The 24,369-nt window shown below is 46.2% G+C and overlaps 1 protein-coding gene and 1 long non-coding RNA gene across 2 annotated transcripts in view; one reads left to right on the top strand and one right to left on the bottom strand.

The window, feature by feature from the left end:
• The window catches only part of Epac (Exchange protein directly activated by cAMP), a 747,880-nt gene that overhangs the window by 397,608 nt on the left and 325,903 nt on the right, over window positions 1-24,369 (top strand). Inside the window, exon 6 of the mRNA XM_084594555.1 lies at window positions 5,975-6,117. Within this exon, the coding sequence (XP_084450681.1) occupies window positions 5,975-6,117 (143 nt within the window). The remainder of the gene's footprint in view (window positions 1-5,974; window positions 6,118-24,369) is intronic.
• The window catches only part of LOC146199074 (uncharacterized), a 69,934-nt gene that overhangs the window by 18,638 nt on the left and 26,927 nt on the right, over window positions 1-24,369 (bottom strand). The gene's annotated exons all lie outside the window — the stretch shown is intronic.

Raw genomic sequence — 24,369 nt, 5'->3', positions numbered from 1 at the left:
CGGCATAGCAGCTCCGAAACCTTCTTTGAATGGCGACGGAATGGCACGTCGGGCGGTGCAGCATGCTCGCCATGCCTCCAGAGCATATAGCCGAGGACATACGCCCACTGGCAAGTCTGGCCCTGAGCCGGTTCGTCAGATGTCCCGAAAAGTGTTGGATTCTAGAAGGCAGGAGTCCTCCCGGTCGGTTCTGCCGCATATTTTTGTTCAGTCAAAGACCATTTCGTCCAGCATCGAGCCCTTGCCTCGAAAGAAAGCGAAAGTAAACAAAAGTAAGGAAACATCTGCTTACCAAGTCTTACATTGGACATCAAGGGCCGTAGGAGCTTCCTAACAGCCAGCTGTAATGAAAAATATCATTCTACATCCTCCTCACTCAGAGCCAGTCGTGGGCACAACGTTCCCTCTCGAACATCGAACCAAACAACTTGAAGCAAGGGTCGGATGCCCACTTGCTACTGCTGACAGATGTCTACTGTGCGGCTCGCGAAAGGATGGAATTTGAACAGGTCTTCTTTTTTTATTTTATTACGAAAGCAATACTACTCTATAGGTTTCGAGCCTAGGTTTCGAGCTTTTCGAGCCACGTACGTCTTACCCACGTGAGGCTGTGACGTCACTACCCACGTGACACTAGGGTGTGGGCTGGCAGGAGCTACCAACTTGGGTCTCTCGTTTCACATGGGACGGTTATGTCAGAATCAGCCTGCTAGGACCCTGCCATTCACGTTACACCTATAGGCCACTAAGGCACGTTCATCAGTTTAGTTCAGTCGTTCAGTCGTGTCCGACTCTTCGTGACCCTATTGACCATGTCACGCCACGCTTTCCGGTCTCTCACTATCTTCCTAACATCACATAACTTCATCTGCAGTGCCTCGAGGATGCCATTTAACCATCGCGTTCGCTGCCTACCCCTTCTCCGGCGACCCTCAACCTTTCCCAACATCAAATCTTTCTCCAGCGACTCCTCTCTTCTCATCAGATGACCAAAGTAGCTGAGCTTTAACTTTGGAATTTGACCCTCCAATGAGCAGTCAGGGTTTATGGTCGACAATATTGACCGATTTGATCTTCTGGCAGTCCAAGGAACTCTCAAGAGTCTTCGCCAGCACCACAATTCAAACGCGTCAATTCTTCGGCGGTCAGCCTTTTTCACAGTCCAACTCTCGCATCCATACATCACAACTGGAAAGACCATAGCACGAGTTATACGGATCTTGGTTGGCAGACTAATGTCTCTGCTCTTTACTAGGCGGTCAAGGCTAACCATTGCTCTCTTTCCCAGAAGCAGGCACGTTCATACGGCTTGGTTAAAGCGGGGCTTTATCTGTGGGCTGAAGAAGAAGAAGAACGATCGGTCACCCGCAGCTAATGCTTTCGCTCACTATCTGGTTCAGCAGCGTTCAACCCTTTTACTTTTTTGTATGTATATCAGCTGGTAGTCGCTGTTAGAATCGTCCGGCGGCTCGCTCATAAATCGATGAACCCATCCTCATCCTGCCTAAAGAGCATGGCAAGATATCCATAGTGTCGGTGATCGCCAGGTGCGCCATCCAGCCATTGCTCTTGGAACCGCGAATACTGCAACTGACGAGCTTCAGTGTTTGAGAACTTTCCTGGTTTTTCACAGGCCACCTTATGATGAGGTCACAATTGTGAAAACACAAACAAAGCACGCACTTCTCGTCACCATCGTGCTTCCGCCCAACTGTTCGTTTAATGTGTTCTACGATGTAGACGATGAATTGACGTCTCAGGGCCGCAGTTAACAACGTCACGCAGATACCTGTTGCTCCCAAAGGTTTGAGCTCCGCAGCACACAGTCACTAAGGGGCCTGCCTACATGTTGCGCCGCGGCGCAACAATGTAGGGCGCAACATGCAGTCTGCAACACTGCAATACTGCAGCGCCACGCTGCGAAATCTTCTCGGCGCGATGCGCGCTCAATATTACGTGAGGAGGCGATTTACAATGTTGACGGGGTCGCCGAAGGCCGGATTCTAGCTATTAGTTGACGCCGGAAAAGAAACCAGTGCCATTCAGCATTGCATTCAAGAACTAGGCCGTGTTTGTTTCGGTTTTATTTTTTTACCCTCAATTCAGCGTCGCACCCAACTTGGTTTTACCCAAAGCGGGGTCGAGGTTATACAGGAAGGTGGGCTGCGCAATCCTAAACACGATGCTTCCTTCTTTGCTTTCCGTAACAACGGCCGTCCTGCCCCTACTGCTTTCTTATTTTTTTTTAATGATCCATTCCCCTTTATTTTTCACTTAAAGACAAAAGATGAAAGTGCTGTCCGCGGATGCTATTAAACTACTGCTTAACTGAATGAATGCGATTCGGTTCCGATTTCTTCGATTTATCATAGCCTGTTCTTTCTCATAGTTTTAAGCAACTAAGCATGAGTGCCCGAGTGCGCATTTTCACTCACGCAACTACTCCGCATGATGCCGTCCCTATTTGATACTTTCCTCGTTTTGCTTTGCTCTCGCCTCCTGATCAGGACTTATTAAGAAGACATGAAAGAGACCGGGAACATATAAAATATATGTGTGTACTACATGAGGTTACGATGGTTCAGGAAACCAATTAACGATCAAGGACAAATCAGCTTACAGCAGATGGGCATGGCCAACTTGACAACCTACATGTAGGCTCCATAGCACGGCGGAACTTCCTTTCCCCGTGCTCCCTAAAGGAACCTTTGCGCTTCTACCGCCACCTGTTCTTGATCAGCGAAAATCAATAGGCGCGCTTCCTGTCTCTCTCGCTAGACTGCTCTGTCGAGCCGTTGGCCGTCAGTGCAGTCCTGTCCATGTTTGAGCGCGCGCGCTTAGAGCCGTGCGGTACATGTACACGAAATCGCGAGGGCCTGCTAATCGTTTGCCAGGAGCCCTGTAAATCACCTGCACTTCTCTCTTGCCATTCTTCGGGGAATTGGAGAGCTTAGGGGTAATTAAGAAGAGTGGACGCAATCTCAGTAATGGAACCATGCGTCGCGCTGTCTGGATGCCAGTTGCACTCAGCTGAAACGAATTCTATTCCCGCTCGACGGCGGTCGCACGCTAAGTCACTGATTCTTTTGCAGCACGGTGTAAGAATAAGTATATTCTTTAAACCGTGGTCTGCAGGCACGTAATTGGACACAGTGCCATTAGGGACGACGTGTGCGTCTACACTTCGTTCTTTTGAGCTTGCGTATACAGTGAGGCCGATATGATTATTTCAGATTTTCAGTTCTTGCAATGCATATGTCTTTTCTTACAAATTTTCTGCCAAAGAAGGTTACAGTAGTGGTATAACAGATGTTTCAAGAAAGCGAACTACCAATACTTAAAAATGGGCTTGTGAGATATAAAACCAGCGTCTGCGCCAGTTTTGGCGGGAAGCAGAAAACAAAAGTATAACGTCCACGAGTTAGCTGGCTAACTAATTTTTGATAAGTAGCTTTTTTAAGTGTTACATTTGGGCGTCTACTTCAATTCAGAGATTTATAGCCTGCATGATACACGGCGAAACGTCAAAGCTGTCAGTGTGCTGTGCGATGTCAGAGCACGTTAAAGAGGACCAGGTGGCTGAAAATATTCCGTAGCCCTTCAATATGGCTCCTCTTTTTCTCTTCTTTTGTTCCCACCTTCCTCCTTTCCGTCACGGTATGGTCCAGGTCTCCACCGAGAAGTAAGACAGATACAGCACGTTTCCTTTCCTCAAAAACGAATTTTCAGTTTAACTTGTAGTACACCGTATCTCTTTATTTCGAATTTCAAAAACTGCACTATTCCAGGCACAGTAGCTCTACAAATTATCCCATTTTGCTTCTAAAGACACGGGATTTCGAAGACTCCGTGCTCTAAGCACCGCGCGCAGCGCTGTCCGAACTGTTTTAAAAAACGTCTCTCGAAGAAATGCCTCGTTTCCTGAAATACGTAGTTACGTGGTCGGGGCCGGGAGGTCCTGGGCACAAGGTACAGCACACATCCAACGAACATAGAGAGAGACCGGGTCATAGCGGGCGCGCCACGCACAAGAAATTCGTTCTCGTCGCTGGCCGTCTCCGCGGCAACATATATAACAAAGATCCAGTTGACGTTTCAGCAGTGGCAGGACCCCCAGAGGCTGGTTATTAAATGGAATGCGGATTTATATATGACAAGGAAATCATTCAGCTGCCACTTGGTAGGAAATTCCGTAAGGACTAGTGATGTTATTTGCAGAAAAAGTCAAGAATGAGAAAATAAAAATAAAAGTTACTCCCCACTTTGCCTCGTTCGTCGTCTGGTTACCTCTCTCCGTTTTGTCCAGAGAAGCTTGGCATTATAAAAGCGGAGGCTCTGATATCTCGTCTTCACTGTGATACTAAGCTATGATCTGTCATCTGAAAGAAGCACAATTTTTTATGTGCCATGGCCATCGGAAGCGTGTTTAGCTGACAAGTTTCGACGACCACAAGAAATCAGAAAAAAAAATAGTTTTCTAAATTTTCACTGCATCTCCGGCGATAATTCTTAATTCACGGGACAGATCAAGATAGGAGTAACTGTTCTAAAACGAAGTGCTGTAATTTCTGGGCTTCGGATCAGTGGTCGGAATGAACCGATGCCGACGTACACCAGTTTTATTGCTAGTTTTGTCGGTGTCGGCCGTACCTATAATTCATGATTTTGTTTTTGCATTTTACTCTTATAAAACCTTCGTTTTTACAGAATGAGCGTCTTTGACTGTCGATTGCAGTAATCCATTGATGCAAGCGAGCTTCAACCATGCTTCACCGTGTCGGTGCACGATCAAATAGCACTTTTTTTCCTGCAAGAAACATTTCCTCTCTCTCTCTCCGCGAACCTGTTGGGATACCACGTTTCGACGCCCACAGCATGCTCACAGTAACTGCGAGAAAGAAGAACAGAGCGTAAAGTGTGCTTAGGCGCAGTACTGTCACAGACGCTTCAAGAGGCTGGAAAAATCACTTGATGGCGACTGGTTTGGTTTGGTTTATGGTAGCTTAACGTCTCAAAACGGCTCAGGCTAGAAGATACGCCACAGGGCAGGCCTCCAGAAATTTCGACCACCTGGGTTCCTTTAACGTGCACTGACAACACATGGCACACGGGTGCCTTTCTTTTCACCGCCATCGAAAGGCGGCCGCCGCGGCCGGGGTTCGATTCCTCATCTTTGGGCACAGTATACAGTAGAGCGCCCTAACCACAGCACCACCGCGGCGGTACAGTAATAGTGACGTCCGGTGGATGCAGAGCCGGCTGTAGAACAAAGCGCTTCATTTCCTTCCATGATGCAATCTGACTGCCTTCTCATTCTGTCTCTGCAAAGAAACTACATCACTTTGTATAGCTTTCAAAGCGTCCTTTTACCATGCTATCTCAAAGCACGCTAAAGAGCTCCAGGGGGCCGAAATGGATCTCAAGCCCTCCATAACGGCTTCCTTCAGTGCCTATATACCTCGCTTCGGCATGTTCAGTTTCGTATGCCAAACTACCTGCACTTAAAAGTGCAAGTATGATTCATTTATTTATTAACACATTCATTCATTCATTCGTTTGTTCATTCATTCATTCAGTCATTCAGTCATTCATTCATTCATTCATTTAAAAGAAAACAGGAAATATTATCTGGGCGAACTCGTGCGAGCTTCGGGGGCGCTCGTTGGACGGAGCAGTTCTCTTTGAGCAGTTTTATTTGAAGAGTGCTGAGAATCTACTTTAAAGGTGGCTTGTCGTCAGCGCACTTCAACTGTGCCTACAGTAAGGTTTGAAGGAACAGCTACAAATATGGTGGAGAAGGGCCAGTTATATAAAGCAAAGTTGGTGTAAACCTAATAAAGGAAATGATACTTTAGTCGATAAAACGTAATCATTGCGTGTCATGAGCACGCACAAAGCGCGACCAGGAAGACAATTTTCGTAGCGGCGAGAATGGGTTGCGCGGCTGACACCTTCTCGTTTCCCTCTCCTGCAGTCCAGGGGACCGGACCGAGGACGACCTGGAGTCTATATACGGCCGGTTGCGCAGCATCAAAGCCTTCCACAGACTGCACCCGGTGCTGCTGCAGCAGCTCTGCTTCTACGGATACTACGAAGACCTGGACAGGGGCGTCACGCGTGAGTGCCTCCCAGCGTATACTGTTACGACCAAGCATCCGCAATTGCGCGCTCTATTGTTCGCCTGTGGGCATGGATAAGTTTTGTGAATATGTGGTGATGGTCCAATGGCTCTAAGTGAGCCTGTTTCCAGGAATCCTGTTTTGTAAGCATGTTTTGCTTTGTGGACAACCTGCAAATGCCAAATTGACCTTGTCAAGAGAACGTCTGGAAAAACACAAAGAAACGTCCCCCTGCGGGAAATAGCAGGAAGTGCTTTCTTTCTTTTGTTCACCCTTCCAGTCGAGAAGTGCTATCCTCCAGTGATGAATGCCTCCTATCCAAAGGAGACGACAGAGTGACATGTCCGCTGACGTGCAGGACAAGAAAGGAGCATGACTCATACGGCCATTAAGTGATTTCCCGGGAATGCAGGAAAGATTTGCAATTGTCGAAAAGGGACCATGTTGGGAGCCCTATGCGGCGCCACGTGCACTCGGGTTTCTGAGAAGTAAAACCCCTTGTCAGAACCAGCCTGTGGTTTCTTTGCTGAAGAATAGAAATGTACCTCCTCTCCTCGCCGTTCCCAAGCTTTTCCCGCCAACAAGTGATCACGCCCAACGAATGAATGCCGGACCAGTCAGTGCTTCAGACCATCAGTGCAGTGATGTGTTCGATTGGATGCCGATACCTGAGGGGCGTGCCCTGGATTTGGTTGGTCAGCATCTTCAGAGAGGGGCTGGACATAGGGGGTTTTTAAGGACGCTGCAGAGCACGAAATGTCGCTCTGAGCCCTGGGTAAACGGCTCATCCAGTCGCTTCTCGCTATGAACTCTCAACGCTTGCCATTTTGCTGATGTACCCTTCTTTTTCATGTAAATATTGTAAATACGTTTTCTCAAAGTGCCAGTAAACCTGCTTGTACATATCTTACCAACTTCGAAGATTCAGTCCTTCTTCAACCCCGAGTCTCTGCACGCTACCAAGTGAAGGCCGGGTCGACGTAGCCCCAGCGTCACGACAACTGGTGATCAGCGGTGGGATCTGAATCTACAAGCCCCAACACTGGTGCCCAGCGGTGGGATCTGAATCTACAAGCACAACGACTGGTGACCAGCGTTGGGATCTGCATCTACAAGCTACAACATCTGGTGATTCGAGGTGGATCAGAATCTACAAGCCACAACATCTGGTGATCGGAGGTGGCATCTCAAGCAACAAGCAGGAGCAACAATCGGCCAACAAGAGAGCAGCTCGGAACATCGATCGCATGTGTGGGTGAGTGCTTGGCTTTTCTTCTGATGTGGACCAGGTTCTAGAACAGGGTTAGATTTTAGAACTGGTAAAAAGTGTTGAAACGCCTTTAGGTTTGGTAGTTTGCACTGTTGTTTTGGAAGTAGCCGACACTCGGAGCGATCATGGACCTACAAAAGCTGCAGAAACCGGAACTGTTGCAATTGTGTGAGGAACTGGGAATTGATACAAGTGGTTTGGCACGAAAACCTTTGATTATAAAGGCAATCACAGATTTGGGAGCCGATGATGAGGAGCTCAGTGAAGCATGGAACCTCATCGCCCAAAAAAAAGAGGAAAGGGAGCGCGAACGTCAGAGGGAAAAAGAGGAAAGGGAGCGCGAACGTCAGAGGGAAAAAGAGGAAAGGGAGCGCGAACGTCAGAGGGAAAAAGAGGAAAGGGAGCGTGAACTTGAGAGGGAAAAAGAGGAAAGGGAGCACGAACGTGAGAAGCTTGAGAGAGAAGCAAAAAAGCGGGAGCTAGAAATTGAGCTCCGGAAATTAGAAGTAGAGTTGAGCAAGAGGTCGGGCAATTGTCCCCAGCTAGCGGTACCTCTTCTCAACAAGGAGGCAGATTTCAAGATGTCAAAGTACATGCAGCCATATGTGATATCAGGGGATATCGGTCTGTATTTGGGTAACTTTGAGCGAACTTGCGAAGAACTGTCCTTCCAGCGAGACACGTGGTCTCAGAGATTATTGACGGTTCTGCCCTGCGAGGCAGCGGAGGTTGTCGCGCGGCTAAACAAGGAGGACGCGGACAACTACGAGAAGGTCAAAGCTTGCCTACTGATTTTCGGAGACAGAGATGTGCAGGCCTTAACACGTTCAAAGGCGCGAGAACTAGCTACACTGCTCATTTCAGAAAAATCAACAGCGGAGGAAACGGCAGTTAAAACAGTGGTAAATGCGGAAAATAGCGGGCCAGAAAACTTTGAGAGCGAGGCATCTCAGATAAGTCAACATGAAAGTGAGCTTGATAAGACACGGAATGAGGACGTTCTTGAAAGTAACCTCTTGCCGCCAGTGTCTAGTAATCTCACGAGACTTTTAAGTGGAACCCGAGAGGACTTAGCTATGGAGCAAGCCAATGATCCCAAGAATAAGCTCGAAGTACAGTGGGAAGGACCTGCTAAAGTCGTTGCAGAGCTTTCTGACACTAACTACGCAGTGAAAATCCCCGATAGGCGTAAAGCAGTGCGCATTTATCATTGCAATCTTATGAAGCCTTATGTGCAGAAGGAAGCCGTGGTAAATCTAACGTTAAACCTTCCCGAGGAGATGGGGGATAACTTGATTTGCCTCAGCGGAAAAGGAAGCAACGCTCAGGAGCTTCACAAAAAGACGGAGCAGAGAGGAGAACTAAAGAAATCCCAGCTGTCCGATCTGGGCGAGCTAATAACAGAGTTTGAGGCCTGCTTCGTGGACAGGCCAGGCAGGACTGATTTGACTGAGCACGATATTGAGCTGACTTCAGACGTGCCAGTGCGATCAAGGTGCTACCGATTTTCTCCAAGGCAAAGAGAAATTCTGGATAGGGAAGTAACTCGCATGCTGGAATTGGGAGTAATAAAACCCTCGGAAAGCGATTATGCTTCGCCTATGATCTTAGTAGAAGCTCCAGGTAAAGACCCTAGGCCTGTGGTAGACTACCGAAAGCTAAATTCTCTCACCAGAGATCAAGTGTATCCTATTCCGAATATTGAGGAGAGAGTAGAACAGGTCAGTAGAGCGGCATATGTGACTTCGCTGGACCTTACTCGAGGATACTGGCAAGTACCGCTCACTGAACGCGCCAGCAGGTACGCGGCTTTCGTCACTCCGACGGGCAGCTACCAGCCAACAATGATGAGTTTCGGGCTCAAAAATGCTCCATTTTGTTTTTCCCGACTCATGGACAGGGTTTTAAAGGGGTGTGAAACATTCGCGGTGCCTTATTTAGATGACATTGCGGTTTTTTCCGACTCATGGGCGGACCATATGGTACATCTAAGAGCTGTACTGAGCCTTTTGCGTCAAGCTGGACTAACCGTAAAGGCCGAGAAATGTTGCCTGGCAAGGGCGACCGTGGACTACTTGGGTCACAATGTAGGTCAAGGTTTCAGGAAACCTAGCGAGATTAAGATTTCTGCGGTAGCAGACTACCCGCGGCCGAGCACGAAGACGGAAATTCGAGCATTCCTGGGTCTGACGGGATACTACAATCACTACATCCCTAACTATTCATCTTTGGCTAGCCCTCTGACCGACGCTCTCCGCAAGACAGAACCGACAAATGTAGTCTGGGACGAACAAAAGGAAGCCTCCTTCGTAAACCTGAAGGCTGTGCTGATTAGCCGTCCGGTATTGCGAGCTCCAGACTATGGCCGAGAATTCACGGTCCAGTGTGATGCCAGTGATCGAGGGTTAGGTGCTGTTCTCTGCCAGAGAGATGACGACGGTAATGAGCACCCCGTGCTCTACTTGAGCAGAAAACTGAGTTCTAGAGAGAGGGCTTATTGCGCGTCAGAGAAAGAATGCGCTTGCATTGTATGGGCCATTCAAAAATTGCAGTGCTATCTTGGAGGGGCCAAATTCACCGTAGAGACGGACCATTGTCCCCTGGCTTGGCTGCAAACTGCGACATCGAAGAACAGTCGCCTTCTTAGGTGGAGCTTGATTTTACAGCAGTACAATTTTGAAATAAGATACAAAAGGGGGAAGCTAAATGGGAATGCGGACGCGCTTAGCCGCTGTTTCTAAGCAGTCCGAGATGTTCCTCACCATGTATCCAAATTGATAATCAGGTTTTTTTTTTTTTTCGTGCGCTTGTATATGTGTGACTATGTAAAGCAGCACGTTTGGTTTTCTAGGAATACGTGGGTCCTGAACGTCTTGAGAGTGGGTTTTTCTCGAACAACAATGGCAGTTTTCTTTTGACCTGGTCTCTTCAGACGGGAGCCGAGTGCTTGCTTCGACATGTGGTTGAGTTTCAGACAGCTCGAGCAATTTGGCCTACAACAATCAAGACAACGCGACAAGCAACAGCGAGGTTCAAGCGTTCACGTGCAGACCATTAAGTCGTCTCTTCATGCAGCAGCTGGGACTGCTGCCCTCCGAGACTCTTCTGGCGGGGGAGGAGGCTGTTACGACCAAGCATCCGCAATTGCGCGCTCTATTGTTCGCCTGTGGGCATGGATAAGTTTTGTGAATATGTGGTGATGGTCCAATGGCTCTAAGTGAGCCTGTTTCCAGGAATCCTGTTTTGTAAGCATGTTTTGCTTTGTGGACAACCTGCAAATGCCAAATTGACCTTGTCAAGAGAACGTCTGGAAAAACACAAAGAAACGTCCCCCTGCGGGAAATAGCAGGAAGTGCTTTCTTTCTTTTGTTCACCCTTCCAGTCGAGAAGTGCTATCCTCCAGTGATGAATGCCTCCTATCCAAAGGAGACGACAGAGTGACATGTCCGCTGACGTGCAGGACAAGAAAGGAGCATGACTCATACGGCCATTAAGTGATTTCCCGGGAATGCAGGAAAGATTTGCAATTGTCGAAAAGGGACCATGTTGGGAGCCCTATGCGGCGCCACGTGCACTCGGGTTTCTGAGAAGTAAAACCCCTTGTCAGAACCAGCCTGTGGTTTCTTTGCTGAAGAATAGAAATGTACCTCCTCTCCTCGCCGTTCCCAAGCTTTTCCCGCCAACAAGTGATCACGCCCAACGAATGAATGCCGGACCAGTCAGTGCTTCAGACCATCAGTGCAGTGATGTGTTCGATTGGATGCCGATACCTGAGGGGCGTGCCCTGGATTTGGTTGGTCAGCATCTTCAGAGAGGGGCTGGACATAGGGGGTTTTTAAGGACGCTGCAGAGCACGAAATGTCGCTCTGAGCCCTGGGTAAACGGCTCATCCAGTCGCTTCTCGCTATGAACTCTCAACGCTTGCCATTTTGCTGATGTACCCTTCTTTTTCATGTAAATATTGTAAATACGTTTTCTCAAAGTGCCAGTAAACCTGCTTGTACATATCTTACCAACTTCGAAGATTCAGTCCTTCTTCAACCCCGAGTCTCTGCACGCTACCAAGTGAAGGCCGGGTCGACGTAGCCCCAGCGTCACGACAATACTGTCTCATATGCACGTTGCGTGGTATTGCGGGCCATTTTATTGCGTTAGCAAAACTGCGCCAGGTTTCAGCCCGTCGCGTAGTCCCGGGAAGGGCAACGTTTGACCCTGAGCCGCATCCGAGCAGAATGCGGCTTTAACCAAGCCGTACGATCGTGCGTTAATGGCCTATAGGGGTAACGTGAATGCCAGGGTCCTGGTAGGCTGATTCTGACATAACCGTCCCATGTGAAACGAGAGACCCACGTTGGCAGATCCTGCCAGGGGACCACGGACACGGCGTCGTTCAATGAAGACCAGTCGTTCATTTGTGTGCCATGTCTTTACTCATAACTAAACATCTCAAGCTACACCATGAGGTACACTACACGCTGAACCATAGGAGCAGCCATGGAGGTATTACTAACGCATTTCAAAGTCGTTTAACCAGTGCTAAACCACAGCCAATTTTTTTTAACAAGGACAGCATCTACGTGGTGCCTGAGATTGCACTGGCTTCGATTTAACTGGCGGCCGACCTGTATATAATTCGAATTATTCTGAACTATATAATACACCGCCTGTCATCTTGGGTGGAAGGAATGCAAAAAATCCGGATTTCGACGGCGCCTTCCACACTAACGCATCAGTCTGTGCCACCATATGACGAATGATTCTATGATATATCACAGCAGATTTTGTTCGCCGATAAGCCTAATACTAACCAGCACATCCCGTTTCGAGTTTATGAGCAATGCGTTCATGGAACGGCGGCAGTATTCCAAGGTTCCGATAAATCTGTCTGCCACCAACACGCGGCTACAACACGCTAAAGGCGTGGCGTCCAATTGCTACCTTGTTATCGCAGCCACTTGGCTCGTTCTGAGACGAAAAGTTGGCGGGAGCGCCTTTTAAATGCGCTATCGCTCTCGAGCGACCACCAATAAATTAGTCCAGCCGCTGTTTCGAGAAGAAACGACAGTGCGCCCTATTTGTTCGCAGCTGCGTTGGCCTGGTCCCTTTTGCGACAGATGGTGAATTTCACGATTGGGAAACGCCTGCCGCCCATCAGTACATCTTCCTGTCCATATAAAACGGAACGAACGCACGTCAGGATCGCTACTACGTAGCAGCTGCATTTTGCGTCGTAGCTTTCTTGGACGTCATGGCTTCTGAATTTCAGCGCATGATGAGCACAGCGGAAGAGCGTGCGTAAAATATTGTTTCAGAGGTAACATGGGTCAGAAAGAGTCAAGCAAGCTAGCATACGCACAAAAACGTATGAGGCTAGTGGCGATTCCTTCTTTCATGGAATAAACTAAATACGTTTGTTCCTTCCGCTGTTTTTCAAAGCGAGGAAACAATTCCCGGTATGTCGACTTCATCTACGACTCTGTGGAAATGTGTGATCGGTACCTTGTTTGTTCTTTTTTTTTTTAATGAGGCAGCAAGCGAAACTCCCATGAGGGTGACGCGGCAAGGAAATGTCCGGTTCTAGGGTTGTTTTTTAAAGCACAAGGACAGCTGCTTTGTTGAGAAAGGAACGAAAGTTAGGACAATATGGTCCCAAACAAAACCCTATGTTGCCGTCGAATGCTTCAAAATTATATCAGGTTGAAATGCTCTTCTATATATATTTTCTCTCTCTCTCTCTCTCTCTCTCTATATATATATATATATATATATATATATATATATATATATATATATATATATATATATATATATATATATACCATCTCTGTATATGGCTTGACCTCTGTGCTCGCAAACAGACTATATTTTTGTGACGCATAAAATGCTTCAATTCCTCTTATCTTTAGGTGTCCAAACGTATCTGCAAATGTTTCTGAACCTATTGCGGCCAACTCATAGAGAAACAGTGCTCAGCGCGATGTTTCAACAAACACACCTCTTTTCTTTCCCAGCTTGGGTCTTCAAAACGTTTATGGCTGTGGTTTACCGCTAACTGGGCTGCATACTGGAACCTTTCGGGAACATAACTGTTTTACTGTTTACTAGTTCGATGAAAAACGCTGCTCATTTTTTCTTGACTTTTTAATCTTCAAAAATCGCCATCCTTCTTAAGGTTTCCTATTCCATTTTCTTCGTTCTATCTCAGAAATAAGTTTCTCATCGTAATTTTGCATTTTTCTCGACTGCATTCTGCAGTGTTGTGCGGATGATAACGAGCATTTCTATTCGGCATCCTTAGTTTTGTAGTTGTTTTTAGTTGCACGCCACCATTCCAGTATATGTTATTTGGGTCACAGCTGAAGCACCGTGTCTCTTTTTTTTTTTATTATATCCAGCTCACTGGTACAGTTAGTTATGGTGCCCTGATTATACTTATCGTGCAAGCAATCATTTTAGGCTCCTACCAAGCCAACGCACTTTCGCGTGACGAAGGAGCATTGGTAAGACGTTTTACTCGCAACCTTCGCCTAGTAGACAGTATCGACTATCGACATGACAATATATCGTCCGCACAAGGCAGTGTATGGTCGCGTGACTACGTTAAATTACTTCGTGAATACGCCAAGCACGACTCTGCTTGTGCGAATTGGGAGCCCGAACGCGAGAACGTTGCTTAGCTGCGCCATTAGGAATGCGTGGTGGTGCGCGCAGTACTACCTTCGCAGGTCGCTTTACAATTATAATTAGACGAGCTTGGCGTCGAGCGACGTGCTTGATTGATGGATGACTCACGTGCCGAATGAACAGTGCAGCTTTAACATGCACTGTATTTGAGAATTTCGAGTCCCGGCTAGCAGCACTTTTGTATCGAGCATAAAATTGCATGCGAACTTGCATATTACACAGTAATCAAAATAGTGCTGTCTTCATCACGATTCACTAGAAAAAACGAAACGAAGATTTTGCTGCATATGCAGACTGCCACGTCCCATTCAAGAAACGGTTCCGTCCACTCAAAGCGGAGGTTTCGTACGGTAGACAAGGGTTCGCTTAGAGCAGATAGTTTTGTGCGGATCGCTGCGGCTATACCACATCGTCATTCGCTACGAAGCGGGGATCACGAATTCCGTTTAGTTCTATTTAGTTGGGCCGCTTGAACACGATACGTTACAAGCAAGGACGCTCCGCTGTCTTTCCACTGCACATAATCATAAATGAAGATCTGCGAAACGAGGCGGAATATATGGGCAGCTGGGACGGCTGACTATGCTCATGATAAAGAGTATGGAACACAAAAGCCGCTATGGAGAAACCTGGATAAGATAGACTGCAGGCCGGAAGAAACAATGGCGCGGTACGATACGGTACGGTACGATACGGTACGGTACGGTACGGTACGGTACGGTACGGTATGGTATGTTACGTAGTTCTTGGTATGGTATGGTATGGTATGGTATGGTATGGTATGGTATGGTATGGTATGGTATGGTATGGTATGGTATGGTATGGTATGGTTCGGTACAGTGGCACTTCCACAAGTATAATTAATAATAATATTAGTTTATTTACCCTTCAGATACATGCTGCAGGGATGGACCCCAGACAAAAAGCTACAGTTAAGCAGCTTGAGAGCTCCTGGGGCCCTTTTTGGGGCCCTCTAATACACAGAGTTGATAGAGCACGAGACCGCCGTGGCCGGGTTCGAACTCGCATCTTGGGACTGATAACTCAAACGTCTTAACCACTCATTCACCACGGCAAAGGGAACTGAGAATACTAAGAATAATTTGAAAATTTAGTCTGAAGCCGCGTCGTGAACACAAGGTGCCAACAAAAAATGTGATAGAAATTAAGTGACAAACGTGGAAAGTTATGGCTTAGGCCGCACCAGTAACTAGTAGACTCACAGAAAGAGCGCCGCATGAAGAACGGCTAAAGAACGTAAGCAAGGAACCGAAAGAAAAGCTGGAAGTACACCAGTCACGTTTCAACAAACCTCTTTGTGGTAATAATCAAGTTACACAGGACCATGTTTCTAGGCAAACATCGCTCATGTGTGCATTGTCTTTCATTTGTAGTGAAATATAGATACAGTGCTGGCAAATTCTTCTTTTATGAAAGCTTCAATAACTTCGTTAGAAATCTCTTCTTCTTTCCGATGGTGGTCATATCGTGCATTACGGCTTACACTTGCGGCGGTGAAAGCTAGGTGCCCTGACGAGGCTGTTGCTTCTAATGCAGCAGCGCGTTCTCTGGCCCTTTAATTCACGCACCTATTACTTTGCCCGTAATAGGCTTTCTCAGATTATGACAGCCTCCTATCGTATTTTAAAATTTTTGTCGGTCGGTTTGTCTCGCATGTATATTTTCGTGGCATTCAATGTCCTCTTTTCATCCCATTCAGTAGGCTTGATTGCGAGCTAACCAGACTACCTCCAACCTTGTCTTGCAGCCATTTCCTAGCGATTATGGTTGAAACTCTGGATTTAAAATACAACTTCGATTTCTTGCCTATCCAAGCTTATTTCGTTGTTGCTGGTTTTCTGCGCGTAAATAATCGAAACAAGCTGGCCCGTCCAAAACAATCGCAACGACTGGCCCTAAAACAGATTATTATTTGTTTTTTTCTGATGACCACTAAGTAGTCTTGTTATTGATGTCGGGAGTTTGAATTATGTGCAGGTTATAGCATCATCGTCATCATCATCATCATCAGCCTGACTATACCCACTGCAGGGCGAAGGCCTCTCCGATATTTCTCCAATTAACCCGGTTCTGTGCTAGTTGCCTCCACTTGACCCCTGCGAACTTCTTAACTTCATCCGCCCACCTAACTTTCTCCCGCCCCCTGCTACGCTTTCCTTCCCTTGGAATCCAGTTTGTTACCCTAAGCGACCATCGGTTATTCTCTCTCCGCACTACGTGTCCCGCCCATGCCCATTTCTTCTTGATTTCCACTAGAATGTCAGTAATGTAAGTTATTTCTCTGACCCAATCAGCACGCTTCCTATCTCTTAATGTTACCCCTACCATTTTTTGTTCTATAGCCCTCTGCGTTGTCCTCAACTTAGAACCCTCTTGGTTAGCCTCCACGTTTCAGCCCCATAGGTGAGTACAGGTAGGATGCAACTGTTGTATACTTTCCTCTTGAGCGATACCGGTAAGCTGCTAGTCATAATCTGCGAGTGCTTGCCAAATGCGCTCCATCCCAATCTTATTCTTCTTGTTATTTCATTTTCATGGTCCGGGTCTGCGGTTACTACCTGTCCTAAGTAGACATATTCGCCTGCTACTTCCAGTGCTTCGCTACTTACCGTAAACTGCTGTTCCTTCCCGTGGCTGTTGAACATTACCTTCAGTTCAACGTCAGCTTCTTTAGCAGCAGTGGTCGGTGCATAGACTTGGATAACTGTTATGTTGAAAGGGTGACCTTGGATCCGAAGTGAAATCATTCCGTCGTTTTTGGGGTTGTACCCTAGCACTGCTTTGCCCATTCTTCTGTTTACTATGAGAGCGACCCCATTCCTTCTCTTGGATTCGTGCCCACAATAAAAGACATAATGGTCGCCGGAGTTAAATTCTCCCATTCCGGTCCACTTGAGCTCGCTGATACCCAAGATATCAATGCTCAATCTGTCCATTTCTCGCTTGACGATATCCAGTTTACCTTGCGTCATAGATCTTACATTCCATGTTGCTATGTGATATATTACCTTAGTCTTCTGCATATTGATTTTCAAGCCTACCTTTCTACTTTTCCTGTCTAGTTCATCACTCGAGGGATGAACTAGAAGGGTATCTGCTGCGGACAGAAATAGCCTCAGCATTGGCAACTCGAGCGATATAGTGTCAGCTGAGCACCACCCCGCAGTATCATTGCATATACTATACAGGGATTGGCAAAAGTAAAATGAGCATGCTTCTGCCTCCTAAAATTCCTCAAGCGTTGCATAATTCAAACTGACAGTTGTGATATGCGTAGAGTAACACCGGACACTAGTGTCATTCCTTATATTCAGTATGGAGTGCAAGATTGCAATTCGTGGGGAATATCGAGCTTCATTTTCTTATGTCCGCATCTGTAAAACTGATTTCATTTTTGTGACACAGTGACTCAATGTAAACGCAAAACATTGTTCGAATTGGTAGCGATCCAGGTCTTCGCAGCACAAGAAAATGCATACAAGAGGAGACGGAAATGCAGACCACAAAAATTAAACCAATAGCGGGGCCATGTTCGTGTCACCTGACAGCACGTCACTGAGTAAGGTAAAAATTAGCTGACTGTCAAGAAACGAAGAAGAATTGATCTTCTATAAACGAAAAAAGGATCGGATCGAGGGAACGTATCAAGCATCTTGTACCGATCAGCGGTATACGCTGAGGTATATTTGCACCTTTTGGTCCTTGCTGACAGGCAACCGCTCTTGTTTACTAATATCTCGTAAATCATGTACATGATTCGGGAGTATCAGACTTGTTCATGTGACACACGAGTGGCAAGGCACCCATTCACTCCACAGACAGGACAACCAACGAACTGCTAAGAGGCTCGGGCACGGCCGCAGGGCCTCGCAGTCGCTGACAAAGTTTATCATGGCTCACGGCTTAAATAACGCTTACTGGATTGGTTGCATGAATTTAGCATCAGCTGTCGGACGAACCACTGCTGCCTTTCATTTCTCGAAGCACTGCCTGAAAAACTGCTGTTCTGCCTGATCAGAGATAAATGTACTGCGGAATGTACAACAAAGTTTTGTTGTATCCGCTTATTATTTCTCCCGTCGCACTAGCCATCATGAAGCCATTTGGATTATTAAGCCAGTTGTAATATGTACAGCAGTAAGTATATCGTTTATAGAGTGGATTGAAAAATTGGCGGAAAATTCTTGGTTTTAAAATTTTTTGTAGCATTTGATTCCCGCATACAGGCATATATAGAGGCTCAAAAATGCATAAAAACTACTTCCTACGGTTTCCTTACAAGGTTCAGGTCAAATAATTAGAGTGCTGATTTCTCATATAAACCTCTTTCGTTATTCCTTTTCCACAGATCAACAAACGGTCCACAAATGGAACAACGTGTCACCAAACGTTGTTTCTACTAATGATCAGTTCAGTCGTTCAGTCGTGTCCGACTCTTCGTGACCCTATGGACCATGTCACGCCACGCTTTCCGGTCTCTCACTATCTTCCTAACATCACATACCTTCATCTGCAGTGCCTCGAGGATGCCATCTAACCATCGCGTTCGCTGCCTACCCTTCTTCGGCGACCCTCAACCTTCCCCAACATCAAATCTTTCTCCAGCGACTCCTCTCTTCTCATCAGATCACCAAAGTAGCTGAGCTTTAACTTTAGAATTTGACCCTCCAATGAGCAGTCAGGGTTTATGGTCGACAATATCGACTGATTTGATCTTCTGGCAGTCCAAGGAACTCTCAAGAGTCTTCGCCAGCACCACTATTTAAACGCGTCAATTCTTCGGCGGTCAGCCTTTTTCACAGTCCAACTCTCGCATCCATACATCACAACTGGAAAGACCATAGCACGAGTTTTACGGATCTTGGTTGGCAGACTAATGTCTCTGCTCTTTACTAGGCGGTCAAGGCTAACCATTTCTCTCTTTCCCAAAAGCAAGCGTCTCCTAATTTCATGGCTGCAGTCTCCTTCCGAGGTAATCTTGGAGCCCAAGAAGAGAAAATCTGTCACAGCTTCCACTTCTTGTCCATTCATGCTCCAGGACTTGATAGGGCAAGACGCCATGATCTTTGTCTTTTTAATGTTCAGTTTAAGCCCAAACTTCTCACTCTCTTCTTGTACGCGCATTAGAAGCCTCTTGAGTTCCACTTCACTTTCTGCCATTAAAGTAGTATCATCCGCATATCTAAGGTTGTTGATACGTTTTCCAGCAATCTTCACTCCAGCTGAAGACTCGTCCAGACCGGCCTTCCTCATGATGCACTCTGCATATAGGTTAAATAGGCAGGGCGACAGTATGCAGCCTTGCCTCATTCCTTTCTCAATCTGAAACCAATCAGTAAGACCATGCCCAGTTCTGACTGTGGACTCTTGTCCTTCATACAGGTTCCTGAGGAGACAGATGAGGTGACTTGGAACTCCCATCTCTTCGAAAGCTTGCCACAATCTGCTGTGATCTACGCAGTCAAACGCTTTCGCATAATCAATAAAGCAGAAGAAGATGGGTTTCTAGAACTTTCTTACTTTTTCCATGATCCAGCGAAGGTTGGCACTTTGGTCTCTATTTCATCTGCCCTTGCGAAACCCAGCTTGCACGTCCGGAAACTCCCCATCCACATACTGCTGCAGCCTTCCTTGGAGGATTTTAAACATCACCTTGCTAGCATGCGAAATAAGCGCGATCGTGCGGCAGTTGGAACAATCTTTGGCACTGTCTTTCTTTGGAATGGGGATGTAAACTGACCTCCTCCAATCCTGTGGCCACTGCAGGGTTGTCCAAATCTTCTGACATAATTAATGTATGCAGAATGTTAACAGCGTAATGGTGGAGGTTTTGAAGCAACTCAGCTGGAATACCATCAATTCCGCTAGCTTTGTTCTTAGCAAGTATGGCTAAGGCCCATTCAACTTCACTCTTCAGGATGCCCGGCTCGAGATCGGTAATCACAACCGCCTTATGTTGGGTTTGCACATTCGGGTCCTTCTTGTAGAGTTCTGTCTATTCCTGCCACCTCTTCTTTATCTCTGAGGCTTCAGTGAAGTCCTTCCCTCGTTTGTCCTTTATCACGCCCAGCTTAGCACAGAAGCTTCCTTTGATATCTTTGATTGCCTTATACAGAGCTCTTGTGTTCCTTAATTGCCTGTTGTCCTCAACTGATTGGCACTGTATGTTCAAGAAGGCAATATTAATTCTCCTTGCTATTTTCTGAAAATCCGCATTGAGAACCTTGTATCTTTCTCTTTCCCCCATAATTTTTGCCATCCTCCTTTCTTCAGCTATTTGCAAAGCCTCTTCAGATAACCAGTTTGCTTTCTTGCATTTCTTTTGCTTTGGAACTACCTTAGTAGCAACTTCTTGTATTATATCACGAACATCAGTCCACATCTCTTCGGGCTATCTGTCTTCTGGATCTAATTCTTGAACTCGATTCCTCACTTCCACAGCATATTCTGATGAAATTTGATCCAGACCATACCTGAAAGGCCTTCTAGTTTTCTGCGTTTTCCTCAATCGAAGCTTAATTTTGGCAACAAGAAGCTGATGATCGGTGCCACAATCGGCCCCAGGCCTTGTTTTTACTGCTTGTATAGCGCTTCTCCATCTCTGCCGGCAAAGAATATAATCGATCTGATTCCTGTACAGACCGTCCGGTGAAGTCCATGTGTACAGGGGCCTCTTGTGCTTTTAAAAGTGAGTATTCGCTATGGTCAGGTTGTTTTCTTGACAAACCTCTACTAGCCTCTACCCAGCTTCATTTGGCTCGCCAAGACCGAACTTGCCTATAATTCCAGATATTTCTTCATTCACGACCTTAGCATTCCAGTCTGCTATGAGAAAAACGACGTCTGATGATGGGGTGCGGTCTAAAAGGCATTGTAGGTCCGCATAAAATCTCTCAACGTCAGCTTCTTCAGCAGTAGTGGTCGGTGCACAGACTTGGATAACAGTTATGTTGAAAGGGTGACCTTGGATCCGAAGTGAAATCATTCGGTCGTTTTTGGGGTTGTACCCTAGCACTGCTTTGCCCATTCTTCTGTTTACTATGAGAGCGACCCCATTCCTTCTCTTGGATTCGTGCCCACAATAAAAGACATAATGGTCGCCGGAGTTAAATTCGCCCATTCCGGTCCACTTGAGCTCGCTGATACCCAAGATATCAGTGTTCAATCTGTCCATATCTCGCTTGACGACATCCAGTTTACCTTGCGTCATAGATCTTACATTCCATGTTGCTATGTGATATATCTCCTTACAACATCGGACTTTCCGGTCGCTTCCCGACACATCCACAACTGAGCGTCCTTTTGGCTTTAGCCCAGCCGCTTCATTCGTCCTGGAGCTACTAGGAATCGCCCTTTGTTCATCCCCAGTAACATGTGAGACGCCTTCCAACCTGGGGGGCTCATCTTCCGGCGCCATATCTTTAATGGTATTGTGACTGGCCATAGGGTTTTCTTGGCAGGAAATACTGGAGTGGGTTGCCATTACCTTCTCCAGTGAATCACATTTTGTCAGAACTCTCTGCCGTGACCTGTCTATCTTGGGTGGCCCTACACAGCAGAGCTCACGACTTCATCGAGTTTCGCAAGCCCCTCCGCCACGACAAGGCAGTGATCCATGAAGGGGAAAGAAGAGTTTAGCTCGCCAAAAAGTTTCCCCCGGGCTTACATGGGATCGCCCAGGCCAAGCCACTTCCGAAGAGCTAAGTGTCACAAAATGGTGGACACCCACGCCGGTGACCGCTTTTGTCCCAGTTTACGTCTGGTCATTGTCGAGCTGAAAAACTAATCCTGCAGCTCTCCCAGCGCGCGTGGCGGAACTACTGCCACCGCGTTGGTCGTGTTGTGGGTCGCACCCACGTGCTCGGGCAGGCAGGATCGTAACACCCGTGGTGCACTCCCATGACGTGCACCCCTGCCAGACGCCTTCGCGCCCCCGACTTCGGTAACTGTCTTCGTGCTGCGCTCCACGCGTGAGCCCGATTCTACCAAATTTTGTTAAGCGTCTTGGATTGGGATCCATTTTCCTACTATTTATCAATCATTTAAGTGTTTTATGAACATGCGTTCTATTCTTTTTTCCTTTTCGGTGCTCTGTTAGCAGGTTCTAATTCCGCAAGGCAATTATGGCAGACAATTAAAAACAAAAGCTGCGAGAGTCAACGTCCCCTGACATATTTACTCTCAAAGAACGCATCCATTTCGATTGCGTTTAATGTAAGTTTTGTGAGTTAGACATGTATACACTTGACATACCAGGACTTATTTCCTAATTTGCACAAAATCAGTATTTGTAACTGTCCTCTGTTTTGGAAGTATATGATGAACCAACTCGTTAAAATTCATTTGTCGTGAATGCATCTGAAGAGAGAACATATGCCATCACTCTGTCCCAGTGCATTTTTTTTTTACTTAAAGCATTGGTTATCACAATTGTGCTATCCAGTGCATACGCAAGTCCCCAATTAAATCTACCGAAAAGGAGGATATGTCGTAAGCCCATGTGATCTACAGAGTGCTCAGCTCTTCTTGTTGCGTCAACGTATACGCTCTTAATAATAGGTCGTTCACTCTTGGACTTCATTCATAATGCAAACATCTTGTCGTAAATACATTACATTGATTTTATGCATTCGGACTTTATGCACCAGCGTAGCAAAATAAATTTTATTGGTACAGCCAGAGTAGAAACAAAGTTGCGCAGAGCTCCATTCTTTGAGCTGGCAGAAAATGCAAAATTGAATTAGTGAGTCAGTTCGGCTTTTTATCTCCTGGGGAGGCAGCTTTAAAAGGCTTGTTCAGTGCGTGGAAGGAATTAGTAATCAGCCGCACCCGCGAAGGAAGTAACTTTGTTTAGCGGCCCAGCTCGCGACGGCGAAACGGCGCCTCTTGCATATGCGCAGAAAGTGCCCATAAAGGCTTCCTTGCAGCGGCCAAACAATGTCTTCACAGCAGTTAATGACCCCAAACGGCATTGATTAACGGCCCATAAGGCAGTAAAGAGCGGTAAAGCGACGGGGGCTGCGTTGGAGCCGAGAAGCAATATCATGTTTTCGTTTTGTTTTTCGCCATCTATTTTATAGCCAAACAAGGGGATCTTTGAAGTAGCTTTGTGGTAAATAATCGATAAAAAAAAATTCAACATGCATTCAAATTCCCAGCGTACCTAAAGACATATTGCATATTAATAGAAGAATAGACTGAATAAATCAGCTAGAATAAGTATCGTGTAGGTAATATAAAATGCGAGAGGAAAAAGTGAAACCCGGAAATGTAATCACGGCCGATGCCTTCGGTGTGAAGCGAATTGCGCTCAAGTAGTACTAATGACAATATTACCAGAAAAAATAAAATCGTAATAAGCTCGGTTTCTCAAAGCTTTACAAGAAGCAGAGAACCGAAACTGACGAGGATAACACAAGAGAAGACAACGCACACTGCCTGTCAGAGCGCACATGGCCTTCTCTTTTGTCGGCTTTTGTGAGTTACGCCGCTTGTTTTAACGAAACATTGTTTTCGTTAATTAACCAACAAGTTTAAATTTCCACTGCATCGCTTTCCAGACCTTACTCAAGTAAACAGAAAACACGAAAAAAACTTAAAAACATATACAGCAAGGAGACGAATAAAATCTAAAACATTTGGCTGGAATCAATTATTACTAAGGAGCAGTTGGGACCGTAACCCATTTCGCAAACATTGTTTTCGAGACCATGCTAGCCTTGAATAGTTTTCTTGTGGTTATCTATACACGGCAGAATCTCAAAAAGATCATTTACTATCGAGAACTTAGTTTGTCGTGACGATGTAAATCTTGTCATTTATCCGAAATTACCGGTTCGCTTGCAAGCGCGTATATGATGCAAAGAAAATGGTCTCACGAACTTCGCTTGCCTGGCATTGCCATGGTTTTTATATGGATTCATTCGTTTGACAGATTGGGAAAGTTACATATATTCAGTACGTGACCATGTGGCAGGAAAATGAATGAATGACTGATTATAAATTGATGTGTATTCCAAAATAATCGTGCATAAAGGAGCCGCTGAGAATGGCAATGTAGAAGCGGGCTGTATAAAGCACCTTCTCTCACTTCATCAAAATATAGAAACAGGAAAAGTAGTCATGCTTGCACGACACCTATAAGGAGTGGTCGCCGTGAGCCATGGTTGATGAGTGATTCTTATGATCTGTACCATTAGACAGCTCTATTGTAGGAGAGATCGTGTTTAATAATTATTTGTTGGTTCTGGACCTTCCTAAGAACTCTTTCTTTCC

Source organism: Amblyomma maculatum, chromosome 2, assembly GCF_055883805.1.
Source record: "Amblyomma maculatum isolate TAMU_Amacu chromosome 2, ASM5588380v1, whole genome shotgun sequence".
NCBI classification, from domain to species: Eukaryota; Metazoa; Arthropoda; class Arachnida; order Ixodida; family Ixodidae; genus Amblyomma; species Amblyomma maculatum.
The sequence above is the reverse complement of the archived record's forward strand: the minus strand, read 5'-3'. Positions and strand labels throughout refer to the sequence as shown.